Source organism: Lactuca sativa, chromosome 6, assembly GCF_002870075.4.
Source record: "Lactuca sativa cultivar Salinas chromosome 6, Lsat_Salinas_v11, whole genome shotgun sequence".
Lineage (NCBI taxonomy): Eukaryota > Viridiplantae > Streptophyta > Magnoliopsida > Asterales > Asteraceae > Lactuca > Lactuca sativa.
In genome coordinates this window covers 90,545,423-90,561,989 of record NC_056628.2, presented here as the reverse complement: position 1 = coordinate 90,561,989, position 16,567 = coordinate 90,545,423, and the positions used below count along the sequence as shown (strand labels likewise).

The window sequence follows — 16,567 nt, the reverse complement described above, 5'->3', positions numbered from 1 at the left end:
GCCGCACTTGCCACAGCGGCTACAGTCCTGATGACCTCTCAACCTAGAATCTGATACCTTGGGCCTCTTGCCCGATCCTGCAGATGTATGCACCTCGTCTGGCTTCCTCTTCCGCTCTGCCTCTAAGTCTATCTCCCTCGCCCTGGCTCGAGCGATCATATCCTCCAGCATCTTGCATCTGGACTAGCTCACAAACTGCCTGATATCGCTCCTCAGCATCTCGTGATATAGGGCATTCTTCATCTCCTCGTTCTCCACATACTGCAGAAATAGAAGGGCTCTCTCCCTAAACTTAGCGTTGATCTCTGTCACCGTCTCCGTAGTCTGCTGGAGGTCCTGGAACTCCCATGCTAACTGTTGTACCTCAATCATGGGTGCAAACTCAACCCTGAACCTAGTCGAGAAGTCACTCCATGTTATCGCATCAATAGTTGTATTGTCTCTAATAGCATGTCCAAACTCCTCCCACCAATCACCTGCTCTGTCTTTCAGGAGACAGGAGGCGAGTCGGACCTTGTCCCCCTCGGGACACCGGCTAGTACGAAAAGTGTTGGCGACATCTGCCAACCACTGACTGCTAGTAATGGGGTCCTTAACACCATGATAGTCTGGAGTTACACAAGCTCTAAACTCCCTGAATGTCAATGTGCGCGCCCCCATCATGGCCTCCATCTCGGCGCGGAACGCACCCAACCTCTCGTCCAAAATCTCCAAAATGCATTACTTGACCGTACCAAAGATCACAGGAGTCTGGTCTAAAATACTGCATGTAATCTCGGATGATATAAACTCTCTCATCTGCTCATCCAGCTGCCCGGCTCCAGAACCCGAGCCTGATCCCTCACCAGCGCCTGAACCACTTATTGGTCTAGTGCATAGTACCACCATACTGAAAAACACATTATAACAAACATTAGAATACTCATTATATCTCGAGGGATCTCATATACTACAAATTATCTGGATTAATCTCAGTTTTCCTTGATTCGAGTACGAATCCTTTTCTTTCAGTAGTACGGGCCCATACTACCTTCAACAGTTATCCGTACTTTCCTCAAGAATTGCCTTGACTTCACCGAGTCCCTTCTACTACTACTGTTTCACGTGCTAATCTCATCCTAGGCTTGCCCTAGGGTAATCACCATCCCACTCTCTGCCATCAGCTGCATAAGAAGTTTGTACTATCGCCCCCTAACTAGCTCGCGAATACCATTACATATCACTAAGACTAGATAAGTCTTCGAATGAGAGATCCTACCCTACAATGGTTGGAATCAGACAAGAGCTGTGAAATAGAGCTAGACCTAACCTTCTGAAATTATTTAGTCCTTGCAATATGTAACTTAACATATATGTTTACTAGTTAGTAAAAGATAACTATAACTCCTAAAAGCACAAAGCAAGCAGTATTCGAGCATTGAGTAAACATAATCAAGCATATCCTAATCAGACCATCATATCACTAACTAATTTGTACTAGCATGCAGTTCATAAGCTCATACACATATAACAGGCACATAAGGCATCCTTCTTAGATCCTTAGCCCTAATCTAGCATGCAGTTATCATAAACGTATCATAACATAAACTTGTATGGGTAATTTGGGAGTACTTACTTGAGCTCGGCTAATTGCATGCACCACACCCTTTTCTCATTTCAAAGCTCTTTTCTCTTTTTAAAATGCTTTTCGTTTTTCAAAGTCCTTTTTATAATAATGATTTTTCTTTTAAAAAATTTCATATTAAGTCCTTAGTTTGAGTCCAGACAAACCCGAGAGTGCGCTCGAATCCCTCAAACCAAGGCTCTGATAACAACTTGAAACATCCCAAAAATACGGTCCAAAAATTTCATTTTAAATCATTAATAAAACTATAGTTATCAAACATTATATAAATTCATAAGTCATTATTCTCAAAACATCTTAAACATTTGTCAAATATATCAGAGTAAAAACACCCCAGGCTAAATAAATGGTGTGTGCACTGCAGTCATCCCGAGCTCTTCCCCTTGCTACCGGAAGTATCTGAAACCAAAACTAAAAACTGTAAGCATGAAACTTAGTGAGTATCCCCAGACTACCACATACCATACACATAATCACATAACCACATAACTGGGCCCTAGCCCCTTCCTCTACCAGGCCCCGCCTTTCTCTGGGCTCTGCTCGCTATGAACATACAACAATAACATATAATCATGCTAGTACATAAAGAATCATACACAAAACTATATCTTCTAGTCTTATGGCCCAGCCTATCATGGGCCCCGTCCCTACTCTGCTAATAGTGAGATATGGAACCCCGTCCACACTCATCTAGGATGAGATACGGGACCCCATCCACACTCACCTCCCTACCAGGCACATACAAGTATCACAAAGACAACAGGTATAACTAAACATGCATTCCTTCATTGGGTACCACCTGGCATTGAACCGTAGTTCGAAAACATACATGTAAACATTCATTAGGCCCCACCCGGCACCGGACTGAAGTCCGGAACATACTAACATACATAAACGGGCCAGAATTGGTGCCTTGGACCCGTTCCTAAAGGAGAAAACTCACCTCTCAATGTTGAAAGCAGAAAATCACGAATAAACCTCCCGCTGCTAGCTAGAAGATCCCCGAACTGCTGATCTCTCGACTCCCCGAGCTATCATTACCAACATAATACTTAGTCAAAATCCAATAATCCCTTAAATATCATTCCTTTCTCAAGACCCCTTCATGGGTCAAACTCGGTCAAAGTCAACGCTTGGTCAATGTCAAAGTCAACACTCCAAGTTGACTCAACTCGTCGAGTCACCCCCCCTGACTCGCCGAGTTTCCTTGCTACTCGTGGTCGTGACAAATTGAGTCAACTCGTCGAGTCCCTCCTTAGACTCGTCGATTTCTACCTGGAATAACATCGTGAAAAATCGACTCAACTCCTCGAGTTCCTCTATGGACTCGACGAGTTCCTCATTCTGTTTGGGCCATCTTAATGGATTAAGCCCCTACTCCTCAGATCTAAGCTTCATACTTCACATACATACTGACACTAATGTGACGACTAAAGGATAAAGACATGAAAGATTAACTCGCACTTGAGTCAAATAACACCAAAGCAGGCACAGAACTCACAAGAAAAGTACCTATATACAGCACAATATAAGCATAAACAAATCTCAAAATAACGTAAATAAGGAGATATGTACCAACAACAACATCAGGCATTGCGCGGACCTCCTCCGTAGTCAACTGGAATGCTCTCCCATAAGCTCTCGGAGGCTCGGCCTTCCCCGGCCAGCCATCAGTAACACGTAAAGCAGCAGGAGCAACAGCTTGGGCTGATACCTAAGTGAGTTGGGGACACTCGGCCTTCCGGTGGCCCGTTTGATTGCAGTGAAAGCAAACCGAAAATCCCTCGGGGTAGTCCCTCACCATATGCCCCTCCTTGCCACATTTGTAGCAAATCCCCACTCGGCAAGATCCCTCATGACTTTTTCCGCACTTGCCACAAGTGCGGCCCTTCTAGCCTCCATCTCTCGAATCAGTGGGCTTAGTTGGCTTTGTCGCCGACTGCGACTGCATTGGTCTCCTATCTCTCCCCTGCTGCTCTCCCTCCTCCTTAGTCTGGATCTCCAACTCAATATCTCTCCTCCTGGAATTTATCTATAACTCAGCCAATGTCTGATAAGACGAGTTCGCCACGAACTCCCGAATATCTCTCCTCAAGATGCTCAAATACCAACTCACATGTGCCTGCTCAGTGGACACGTGCTCAGGGCAGAACAGCGCCCTCTCATGAAACATCCTCGTAATCTTTATCACTAACTTTGTCTTCTGCTTGAGAGACAGAAACTCATGTGCCAAACGTTCTCTCCACCTGGGGAACATACTCATCTCTGAATAACTTGGTGAACCTCTACCAAGTCACTGCAACATGATCTGCAGGGGTGAAATCAGTCGCCACAAACTTCCACCAATCCTTCGCTCCCAAGCAAAGCTGGTTCAGCGCGAACCGAACTCTCAGATGCTCTGGACATGAATACGTATAAAAACACCCCTCAATGTCGGAGATCCATCTCACGGCATCGATAGGGTCCTGCATCCCATCCAACTCTGGTGGCTTTGTGTTGCTGAACTCACGGAACAACGATTCACCTCCTTGTGGCCTAGCAGCAGCTATAGCCACGGTGGCTGCAGCAGCAGCAGCCTCCGTGACAACATCGTATCGCTCATCGAATGTCTCAATCAACGTGGTCTTAATAAACCCCAAACATCTCTGGTATGGCCTCTTGGATAGCTGCGGCCACCTCCTCATAAATGATCCTGCGGATCTCCTCGTCACTGGTACCACTGTCCCCAGGGGTTGTTGTGGGTAATCACCAAAGTGTCTCTGAAATGCAAACACAAAATCATCAGAGACTAGCTCAACACACACATACACACTCGGTCACCCACCCCTACATGCTCCTTAGCATCCTAAGATTCTTACTTGGGTAGAATATAGATCCGATGCTTTCAATAGTACGGGCCCAATACTACCTTCTACACCAACCTGTAGTCGTCCCAAGTCCTCCTCCTATGATCCTAATTCACAGTACTCTATCCCTCACGGATATCAAACTACTCTCTCGGTAGAATCCTCAATGTTCATCTAGGTATCTCTCCTAGATCACTCAAAATTCTCTCTAATAGATTCCTGCTATGTTTCTCCCTACTCAGTACAAACATAGAGCAAATAGCAGATAAGATCAATCAATAGCATACCCTAGGCTAAGGCATCATGAATCAGGCAACTCTAGCCCTAATTTCTGAAATACCTAGCATATCCTCTAGCATACAGCTCTAATATCTCATAAGTATCTCATAATATAAACAAGTAATCGTATTTTGGGAAATCACCGTTCGGACTCTGGCTGGTTGTACACACTGCTCCATCTCCATTTCTCTTTAAAACTCTTACTCGTTTTAGAAAAATCATTTTTTTAGAAAATTTTCTCAAATCCTCAGTTTGAGTCCAGACATACCCGAGAGTACATCCGAATCCTTCAAACCAAGGCTCTGATACTAACTTGTAACACCGTAAATTTTCAAACAAATATTTCACTTTTAAACCACATAAAACTCAATGTCACATTTCTCAAAAACCACAAACGTATCAATTGTCAAAACACCAATCAACAAAAGAACTGATAATATCCCAGAATCCTCAAACATAATCTCGAACAGGTGTGTATAATCAAGTCGGCACCTTCCCGCGATCCTGAGAAGTACCTGAAACACATAGCACACAACACAGTAAGCACGAAGCTTAGTGAGTTCCCCAAAATACCACATACACAAATAATAAGCCTCTCATGGCTCTAGCTCGGCATGGACCCTCCGATCATGCGTCTCAGTGAGGACCATCAGGTCTCATGGCTTGATGTGGACCCTCCGGTCATGTGTCTCAGTGAAGACCCTCCGGTCTCACAACTCGGGTTGGACCCTCCGGCCCTATATCTCAGTGAAGACCCTCCGGTCTCACAACTCGGTTTGGACCCTCCGGTCTTGCTCTAAGGCACATAATAATATAACATATATCACAAAGACAAAATGCATAATATCACATAACTCAGTATAAGCACATAGGACCCTCCGGTCAATAACTTAAATAAGACCCTCTGGTCATACAGTATTACCGCTCAGGTAAGTATAATGAGAAGACTCACCTCGTAAGTAAGCAAGTAACTCTAGTACCCCAAGTCTAGACTCCGTATGCATAATATAATCATCTCTAATTAACACTTTATAATCACAACTCTTAAAAGTTTGGCTAACCTCTTTCCTTACTCTCGGAAAGGGTGAAAGACTATTTTACCCCTCCTTGGTCTCCTCGCTCATATCTTGACCAAACCCTAAAAGTCAACAGAAGTCAACACCCGAGTCAACAGTCCATGTTAACCTGACTCATCGATTGCATCTATGCGACTCGTCAGTTCCTTCTTTTTCTTTGAAGTATCGGGAAAATCCAACTCAACTCGTCGAGTTGCCTCATCAACTCGCCGAGTTGTAGCGCGTCCAGACTATTGGGGAAAACCCTAGATTACTCGTCGAGTTGGGTCATGCACTCATCGAGTCCCTCTAGACCAATTCTCATTCAGACGATTCTAAGCAGAACTAAGGTCCCAAACTCTATATCTAGCCTCCCAAGGTTGAAATACCACATAAAGTTGCAAGCTTTACGTCCATGCATGGCATCTAGGGCTCCTAATGCCAAAACAACCTCTATATAGGGTTTAATGCATAAAATCTTGCCACTAGCTTGATAAAGCTTGGACCTTTGGGCTCAAGGGACCTCATATTGTCCATATATGAAGTCTCAACTCCATGGCAAGCTCAAACAACTCCATAACTCAAAGAAGGATGGAAAAAGGCCCTAAACTCCCTAGAAAAGAGATCTAACCAAACAATGATCAAGGTGGTAGCTTTTTACCTTCAAATAGAAGCTAAAAATGAAAGAACATCGGATCCAAGAGCTCCCTCTTGTCCCAAGCCTTTTGCTCCTCAATCTTCCTCCAAAAATGCACAAAAATATGCAATATTAGCCTCTCCTTCTCTCGTACAAGGATATAGCTCGATTAGGGTTTCTCTCGGAGTGTTAAGATGATAAGGGAGGTGGAAATGAAGGCTTAAAGTCCTTTAAATAGGACATAAACCCTGAAAATTAGGGTTTTCTCACTCAGCTCCTACTCGTCGAGTTGGGGTCCTCCAACTCATCGAGTAGACTCTAAAAATCACGCGGCCATTAAATCCTCTACTCGGCGTGTTGGGGCATCCAACTCGTCGAGTTGCTCTGACATCATGAATGCAAATTAATTAAATATTATACCTGGGAGTCGGGATGTTACATGCAATGTTTTCGTTTGCATGATCCAACCATTATTGGTGTCATTAATACGGACACGTCAATCCATCCATCATTTAATAGATGGGGCAATGAAATCGACTTGGATCTGAAATTTAGAAACATTTGCATTGCATTTTGATTATGATGATTTGAATTTGTGAAAGAGAAATTAAATATCCTTCTACTTTTGTTCTTACAAATCCTCCTACCTAATTAAATAATGACATGGGTTATATTAGTATATTAAAATATCATTAATTGAACATTAAATGTTACACGTGTCACTATTTAATTGGGTAGGAAGATTTGATGGAAGAAAAAATAAGAGGATATTTAATTTCTCTTTGTGAAATTGATAAGGATGTTTTGATAATGTATTTTGAGATGTATTCAATTTATAAGATTTAATGAACATCCAAGACAAATCTAGCTGTTGGACACGGTTAGAGATAAGGAGAGAGTGTAGGAACATACAAGGAAAGAAGATTAGAAACTACTCGTAAACCAAGATGAAAGATCTTACTCATTGATTCAAAAGGAACAACATATACAAAATATATACACGAAATATTATGCCTAAGGCTGCGGCTATGCATAAACCTAAACGAAAAAGGCTATACAATAATACAACTAATAATATATGGTCCAAGAATTTTGTATATTTTCTAAAAAGTATGTTGTAAGATGATATGTATATATGCTTATTTTAGTGTACATTTTCTAAAAAGTATGTTGTGAGATGATAAGTATATATGCTTAGTTTATTGAATAAATCATAAATACGTATGCAAAATGATTAAAAAAGGATAAATTAATGTAATATGAAACTAATAAATATCTCTACAATGAACTTCCACAAATACATAGACAAGCAATTTGTTCATCCACATTGGAACGAAGAGCAAATTGGAGTTGTATGTATGAATTATGATGTACAAAAATTCAAAATAATTGAAAAAACGTGTATTCAAAATAATAATAATAATAATAATAAAGTACTCGATTCGATTCAACCAGACATTATAATATATTTCTTTTCTTCAACTTTATATTACTTACGTAAATCAAACATACGATAGTTCTACAAAGGTTAAAAACCACCCTTTGAAGCTTGAAGCCAGAAGTATTTAATAAGATTAATCGTTTGTACATTTTACAAAAATCAATTAGAGATTAAACGACTACATAACAATAAATTTAGCCACCACCACCAACCACCACCTCATTTTTATTTAACAAAAGATTGGTCAGGTTAGCCCCTTTCATCATGTATACCGCCACGTGTCAGTCAGCAAGTACAAGGAAACACCAAGCACTTGCCTTTATGAACCATCTTCCTAACTCCCTCTCCTGTCTCATTCCTCGAAGTCTGTCCATCTTCTTCTGATTCATGTAGTCTTCTGTCCATCATATTAATCGAAGGTGCATTCAAAACCACCTTTACAGGATTCAACGCCCATTGCATCCCCCAAATCGCAAGCGGCCTCATATACACAAGCGACCGAAAATGCCCATCCATTGTCCACCCCTCCGGTGTCTGAAACGCATACCTACATACATAACCACACATTGTGAATTATAAAATTTTTTCAAAAGTGAATTGCTCTTTCTTCAATTTATAAATAGACTTTTACCCAAAACCATCTTCAGACCAACCAGCAGTAAAAATCCCTTCAGCAGTAGCAAAACCCTGTTCTTCCATTCCCGCATGAATCATAGTAGCAGCAACCCCATAAGTAACCCCGGCCCACACCTCCCTCGACTGCATACAACTCTCATCCACTTTCCCATTCGGATGCATCCCATTCACAGCCCCCATCCTCCCTCCTCCAACTTTCCCAACATTAAAATCATAAATCTTCTGCAAACAACTCCTAATCTTCCCCTCATCAAACAAATTCCCCAACCCAGAAGCCGCCATATACCACTGCCCCGCTAACTGATCCGCTTGAATCGACTTACTATTCCCACTCGACCCGCTATCATAATTAAAATAACTCCCGTTCCATAGCTTCGCTTCAAACGCCGCTTTCGCTTTCACAAATTTACCTTTATACCCTTCCGCGGTCACCACGTCACCTAGCTGCGCCGCCATAGCCGCCGTCGCTTGCAGCGCGGCCAGCCAGAGACAACCGCAGTACGCACTGACGCCGTGGACGGTCCATGCGTCGTATGTTTGATCCGGGAAACCGTCGTTTTCGATCAAACAATCGTGGTCGCGGTCGAACTGTTCCATGTAGGCCATGGCGGCGCACACCGCCGGAAAAACCTCCGCCCCAAAGGATAAGTCTCCGGTGGCGGCAAAGTCGCGGTAGACTTGGAGGACGAATTTAGGGTTTAGGTCTTTCCATTTGGAGGTGTCGTGGATGTTGTACGCGTTCATTTCGTGCCACGGGTCGTGGGTCCCGAGGTCGTGTGGGACCGCGCCTTTGACTTTTCGGATCCCGCATTTTCCGTCTGCTAAAAATTTGACTTTTCTTTGGTCTTCGAAGAGGACTGCGCGCGCGAATTCGCGTTGGATGCTGAGTTCGATTTTTGGGAAGAGGGCCAGGAGGGCAAAGGATGCGTAGAAGTGGACGTCATATGTGCACCACATTATGTATTCTACACCTTCTAAATATAGAAAGCTTCCCACGTCTGATTCTGATTCTTTGTCTAAATCTGGATTTAAAGGTTCTAATTCGTCTTCTTCACTAGAAGTTGTGAAATTTTCGTCTTCGTATGTGAAACTGTTGTTGTTGATACCATTTTGATCACCGTTTGTGTCGTATGTTAATTTGGGTTTAATTGTGGTGTCATGCACAAAGTCGGCTGCTGGTAGTGGTGTGTCTGGAAGAAAAAAAAAAGGTTATTACAAGATACAAAATTGTAAATAACATAATTTTGAAGGTATTTAAATTAGTTTTGTATTAATTGAAGTTTGTTTGTTGTGTGAAAAGGGTTGAGATTAAGATTAGATTAGTACCAATCCAGATTGTGCCACCAGCAACCAAGAAGTAGAGCTCGTTGAATAATGTAAATTTGTACCTGAAAAGTTAAGTTTTTAATACATTATATAAAAAGATGAAGATAATTTTTAGAAAATGAAACACTTACCATTCAGGTAACTTGTCATTTTTCAAGATTGGATTTTGCCATTTCTCGATCTCTTCTTCCCACCTTTTGTAATCTGATATCAAGATGCAGCAAACAAGCTGTTAATGTTGCAAAAAGATTTTATATAATAACATTAATTTCAGTATTATTTATTGAAGTGTAACAGATTAGCATGCCTACTTGTTAGAGCATCATGAACCAAGTTCTCAGCTGCCCTTTCAGAAGTACCATAGTATCTAGTATACCTCCTGCAAAACATATAACAAATTTCATTTTAAAAACTCAAGGAATACAAATATGGTAGTGAAAAGTTTGAAACTTTAGTAAAGATGAGCAACCTGTGATACGATTTCCCCTTCATAAATTTAACTTTGGGGGATGACCATGAAATTGCAAATGCCACAGTGCACTTCCCATTTGGTTCAACCCATGTTGAAGCAGACACTGCTGCACAATTTGCATCCCCAGCTGATGAAGGAACTGTGGGGCCCACATTGAAATTCCCCTGATCAAATTGCCCATCCTACACATAATCACAATAGATTGTTTTAAGGTTTAAGGTTTAGGGTTTTAAGCAGACATAGGTAATTTTAATTTTTACCTGTGCCATTTTACCCCACATTTCTTTTGCAGTAACATTGCTTCCTTCTGACAAACCAAAACTCGGTAAAACCGTCACATTGACATTTTGGGTTTCACAGGCAGCCACTGCAAAAGTTACAGGATGGTTCCCTTTTGCTGTTCTGTAAATTATATGGATAAAATGGTAAAAGCTATAAATAATATAAATTATTAACCCAAATTTGCAATTGTGATGAAGAAAGATGTAAAGGTGACTTACTTGTGATGTAGAAGCACGCCAGATACTCCATCTTTGCCTCTGTTGTTCACAAGGGTAAAGTGGTCATTTAATCAAATTCAGACACTTGAGAAAAAAATTAAAAGAAACAAAGCCCTAAATCATACTCACATGAAAGGCTCATTCACATGATCTCCTGAAAGATGTGAGACACCTCCAATTGAGTTCTGTAAAGTAAAAAGTAAAAACAAAACAAATAAATATTCAAGAAACCGATGTGGAAAAATGCTCAAAACAGCAGTGAGTTGAAGAAGGAGAAGCAAACTTACTGCCCATGTTAAAAGAAGGCTGACTTGTGCCCTTTCCTTCCCAGTATTCACCAACTAACAAAAAAGAAAGTAAAGATTTTGTAAATTATTAAATTACAAAATGTATAAATTTTGATATTGGGTTCTTGAATTTAATACCGTATAAACAAAAACAGAAGTGGGAAGGCTACTATCTCTATAATTATGAGGCAAAAATGGTGAAATTTGGCGACATGAAACTTTTAGTTCAGGGTCTGGTTCGCCTGAAAATAAGCAAAAAAAAAGTATTTCAATTTCATATTATGGGGTTATAAAACAAGTTAATATAACATGCTTTTCTAGTTGAATATAAGAAGGCAAAATGCACCATCATAAACTGTCCATGCACGTGGGAACAATGCATGATATGTAGAATGTTGACCACTCAGATTCCATCCCCATGATGATAAACCTTGATCTGTACATTTTCTGGAATATAAACAAACAAATATATTATTACTTAAGAAGGAAAATATGTTGAACACAAGAAAAGAGCAAAAGGGGTTTAAGAGTTGGAATTTATCCCCTTACCCTATCCCTTCGTGTTGACCAGGGGATAAAACTGATGCATATTTTTTGTGGCCACCTTCTCTCGATATAAAAATCTGCAGTTAAATTATATATAAATGATAGTTTAGAACTAAAAGAATCCAGCTTGATGACCTTTGAATAAACAAATAACATCTAAAAGCCACTTTCTTGAGTTCAAAAGATGGAAACAAACAGATATAAGAGACAAATGATAAAAAAAAAAAGGCATGAGCTTTACAGAGAATTGATTGGCCATCACAGGAGAAGCCTCACATGTACCCGGGAGGATTTGGAATTGCCTGAACTCTCCTCTAAAACCTCTAGTTATGCTGCCACTTCTGTAAAAAAAAAAGTCAAAATTGGTCAAATGGACATTCAGAATGATCACATCATGAACTACAAACTCCATGTTTGCTCAAAACTTACTTACCCCATCCCACCAAGAGGAACCCCTTGGCTTGCTAATGGTTTTCCTTCACGATTGAAGGGATCAATGGGTGCTCTCTGTGAATATAAACCCAAAAATCATGCGTAAATGAATCCAATCAAACCACAAGAAATGATGGAAAAGAAGAAGATAGTTGAAACTTGAAAGAGTTGGTTAATTACCCTTCCATGGGAGGCTTCTTCTCTTACATATGACCACAAACGTATACCAAGGGTAATCTGCAATTTATAGAACACGAAATTTCAAGCCATGGAAATCTTCTTGTGAGTTGATAATAACGATTCTACAGAAACTGATAATCACCATTTTTATTGCTTCTTTGAAAGTAATACTGAATTCCTTGAGAATACTGGCATGTGTGTTTAACTTCCTTCTCCATGCTTGTTCGGGAGGTGCACCACTATCGAAATCAAGCTGTATTCGAAAATTAAAACGAACAGTTAACAAAAATTATGTTTGCATTTTGATCACTATAGCAAATGAAAACAATATCGACTCTAACGATTCAACTCACCAGTTGCAGAGTCGTCCGATTTATATATTCCTCAGGCGGCCATGAATTCTTTCTAAAATGGAAAATATTCCCGCTAACCATGTCGACTAATTTAAATTATTTTTTTTCTATCTGTATAAATGTATACGGTATACCCCTCTTTGAAACTTCTACAGAAGAATGAAGAAAAAACCTAGATTCAATTGGAACCCTTTTCTAATCATCAGAAAAAAGGTATGATTACAACTTGTAACCTAATCAATATACTTTTCAACACCTACAAACAAGTGTCTTCGACTCCAACCCAACTTCCATATCCAAATCACGAAATGAAAACCTAAATTCGTCAAAACTGTGAGCTAAAACCTCAAATGGGGGTTATGGATCGCCGGCGGTAGGTGTGCAAGTAGCAGTTGAATTCAAGTGTGAAGGCAAAAACAGGATCTCGGCCACGAATTGTGAAAGACATACATTAACCGACTCCAGTGAAATTGGATTTAAATAGTCTTAGATTCGGATAGACGAAGAAAAGGTTGTACTATAGACGCCATAAAAAGGGATCGAGTTTCGAGGAGACATAATATAGCATTGAGTTGGGGGAGGAATTGGATGACCGACGTCGGAGGATGTTACACCTGGGAAGCACGACGTGCAACTTCCGCCATGTGTGATCCGAATTTAGCAAAAAGAACTTCTCAAATGGCGTCTGCCACACACGAATTTTATAAATTAATATGTAGCTGAATAACAAATTTTGAAATTAGAGCTTGGTTTTTTTTTTTTTTTTTTTTTTTTTTTTTTGAAATCATAAGAAAAAAATTAGTTATATTTTTTAAAATTTATAAAATTGTATTAAATTAAAAACTAAAAATTTTAAAATTTTTTTGAAAACATTTTTTGATTGAAATTTCATTTATTTAAAATAAAATTTTAAACTTAATAAAGTATTTTCATTAATTAAATTCAATTTTTAATTTCAATAGGTTACTGAATGTCCAACGGATCCTAATTTGTTATTTGCTTTCATTGTTCAAAGAAAAAAAGTAAATTGATAAAATAAAGTTGGACTTATGAATCATAGTAATTAGGGCGGATCATACATACGAACCGGAGAAAAATATACTATACAAAATGAAATTGATATAAAGTTGAATTTGTATTTGTCTTGTGTTTGTATTTATGTTCAAGATTTAAAATGATATTAGAATTTGTTTTTCATGTTTTATAAGATTAAGACAAAACTGCATTTTTCGTCCTGTGGTTATCTAAAAATTGTGGATAAGGTCCAAAATGTTTTCAAGTTGCATGGTTGGTCCAAAACATGAAACTTCTTGTGGTTTTGGTCCTTGGAGTTAACTCCCGTCTATTTTCTTCCGTTTAGTGTAGCACGTGCCCTCCATGTGAGGGTAATTTCGTCTTTTCATCTGTATTACACATTACCGTCAATTGAAAGCTCTACAACCTATTTGTGTATATCATCCCTAATTATCAGTTGGCTACTCCTATTCCTTCACCCACCTTTGACGACGTGAAGATAAAAAAACCCTAATCACAAACCTTTTTCCTGATCGAGCTTCAATCTGTAGTTGAAATTTCGCAAATGGTTCTCACAATGTGGTCCATCAGAGCACACGGTGAAGAAATTGATCTCAATCAAATTTATGGTAAGATGCTATGTATTTGATCACGTTCTTACACTTTTGAAATCTGAAAATCGTTTTTTGTTTTTTTTAAGCTGGACATCCCACCATGTTCAGTATTGAACTTCATCATGGTGGGAAGTTCACAAAGTTTCCAGGCATCAAGTATATTGAAGGGGTTGTAGCATACATTGACGTGGTCGATATAGAAGAATTCTCCATACACGAAATGGACTCTATCATGTTAGATTTAGGGTATGTTGTTCCACCTGTCATCTACTACCATTTCCGTTTGCCCAATGAGGGTTTGGATTTTGGACTAAGAGCTCTAGGTAATGATGATGATGTACGTAACCTATCAAAATATGTGAGTGAGAACAAACTGATAAAAGTGTACACAGAGCATGGAGAAACAACGTTAGTTACCTATTTCATGTCCCCAAATTGTCCTAGAAGGGTTATAATAGAAGAGATAGAATATGAGGAACCACCTCAGCCCGTATCCCCTACTGTAGGGTTGACCTTGGCAAGGTATGGGTCTTTCACACTTGAGTTGAGTAGGGGCAGAGGTTGGAAACCTACCCAAGGTAGCTCATCATGTAGTAAAAAGTTTTGCTTGGATTGGGTAGACAAATGAGGAATAGGTGTTGTTGAAGGTGATCAAGTTGACCTTGTGACTACTAATGCTGATGTAGAAATGGTTGAAAAATCAGTGAATGAAGGTGTAGAGGAGGGGCAACCTATTGCAAATAAGGGTGTAGAGGAAGGGTGTACTGCTATGAATAAGCAACACCAATCAAATGAAGTCCCTTTTGAAGACAACTATAGTGTAGAAGAGGAAATGTTGGAAGATTTTGACCCTTTCTATGGGGTTGAATTTAATGAAAGTATTCCAAAAAAAAAACACCCAACATGGCTAATGTAGATGCAAGTAGTGATGATGATTCAGAGAGCAGTGAAGACAACAGTGAAGATAGTGAAGATGGTGACTTTATGGTTGATGAAGATAACCTAATTCCGGATATTGAAGTAGACATGGGGAATTTTCACATGGGTATAGACACAGATGCAGAGTACTTAGGGAGTGAGTATAAGTTTCATGAGGGTAATGATGTTCAAGAGGAAGTAGAGGATATAGAGGTTATTAACAATGATGAATGGGATTCTATGGGTGAAGACTCAGACAATGATAGTAAAAGAAGGGAGATCATCAAACAGTTAGGCAAGGAGAGAGTGTGTTCTCATGGTGAAGTACACAAGGTGGCCTTCCATGTAGGACAAAAATATAAATCAAAAAAAGAACTAAAGGAAAAAAATTGATAGGCATGCACTGGAGACTAGAAGAAATATTTGTTTTACAAAAAATGACAAACATAGGTTGACATCTGTTTGTAAGGGAACTGTGGTAGTTAATGCAAGTGGGGTTGGTGGACCTACCACAAAAAAGGTAAAGGGAAAAGAAGTAATTGAAGAAAAGGCCAAGTGTACTTGGAGACTCCACGCATCTAGGGCAAATGATAATGAGTACTGGTTTGTAAAGACATATAATCGCAATCACATCTGCCTTCAGTCCTGAAAAATCAAAGCTTGCACTGCCACCTTCATTTCGAAACAGATTATGGATCAGATTGAATCAAATCCTGGAGTGCCAATTCGTGCAATTCAAGAGGAGCTACAAAGGAATTATGAGGTTAGTATTTCGGGTGACAAAGTTTTTAGGGCTAAAGCTCTCGCAACAAAAATGGTGGTCGGAGACTATATTAAACAGTATGCAGTTTTAAGAGATTATGTGTTAGAGTTACAAGAAACAAATGTGGATACAACTGTAAAAATTCAAGTGGAGTCTGAGCCTAACTGTAACAACTCAACCAGACAATTCAAAAGGATGTATGTGTGCTTAGGAGCTTTAAAAAAAGGGTTTAAGATTGGGATGAGGGATTTTTTGGGTTTGGATGGTGCAATCATGAAAGGACCATTCCCAGGTCAGATTCTTACAGTTGTTGGGGTTGATTCCAACAATGGAATCTATCCCCTAGCATATGCAATTGTGGAGACTGAGAACACTGATAGCTGGAAATGGTTTTTGGAATGTCTTGGAAATGACTTGGACATGCATGCTAACTCAAACTTCACATTTATCAGTGACAGACAGAAGGTACTTTTATGGTTAACATATTTTGCTAGACAACTAACTTATACTTATATACTAATTTAGTTATTTCCTTCATGTAAACAGGGTCTCATACCTGCTATTGCACAAATATTTCATTGTGCTGAACATAGATATTGTCTAAGGCATATCTATGAGAATATGAGAAAAGTATGGAGGACTAC

The 16,567-nt window shown here is 39.6% G+C and overlaps 1 protein-coding gene across 1 annotated transcript; it reads right to left on the bottom strand.

Annotated features, from left to right (window-relative positions):
- Positions 1–7,982: 7,982 nt before the first annotated feature.
- LOC111912056 (uncharacterized) lies at positions 7,983–13,305 on the bottom strand. Its single transcript, XM_023907809.2, has 18 exons — positions 12,615–13,305; positions 12,404–12,514; positions 12,262–12,318; positions 12,083–12,156; positions 11,891–11,990; positions 11,653–11,726; positions 11,450–11,550; positions 11,242–11,345; positions 11,104–11,157; positions 10,946–11,001; positions 10,817–10,855; positions 10,577–10,718; positions 10,314–10,498; positions 10,156–10,223; positions 9,976–10,048; positions 9,845–9,906; positions 8,514–9,708; positions 7,983–8,429 (listed from the first exon to the last, which is right to left on the bottom strand). Exons 1-18 carry the CDS (start codon positions 12,693–12,695, stop codon positions 8,168–8,170), a joined length of 2,838 nt encoding a protein of 945 aa, XP_023763577.1. The 5' UTR covers positions 12,696–13,305; the 3' UTR covers positions 7,983–8,167.
- Positions 13,306–16,567: the final 3,262 nt, after the last annotated feature.

Bases quoted from the DNA above. Each gene is read 5' to 3' on its own strand.
- LOC111912056 (XM_023907809.2), bottom strand. From the start codon at position 12,695: ATGGTTAGCGGGAATATTTTCCATTTTAGAAAGAATTCATGGCCGCCT. The intron at 12,515-12,614 runs GTGAGTTGAATC...TTTCGAATACAG, and splicing joins ATCGGACGACTCTGCAACTG to CTTGATTTCGATAGTGGTGC. The intron at 10,049-10,155 runs GTAGGCATGCTA...TCTTGATATCAG, and splicing joins GGTTCATGATGCTCTAACAA to ATTACAAAAGGTGGGAAGAA.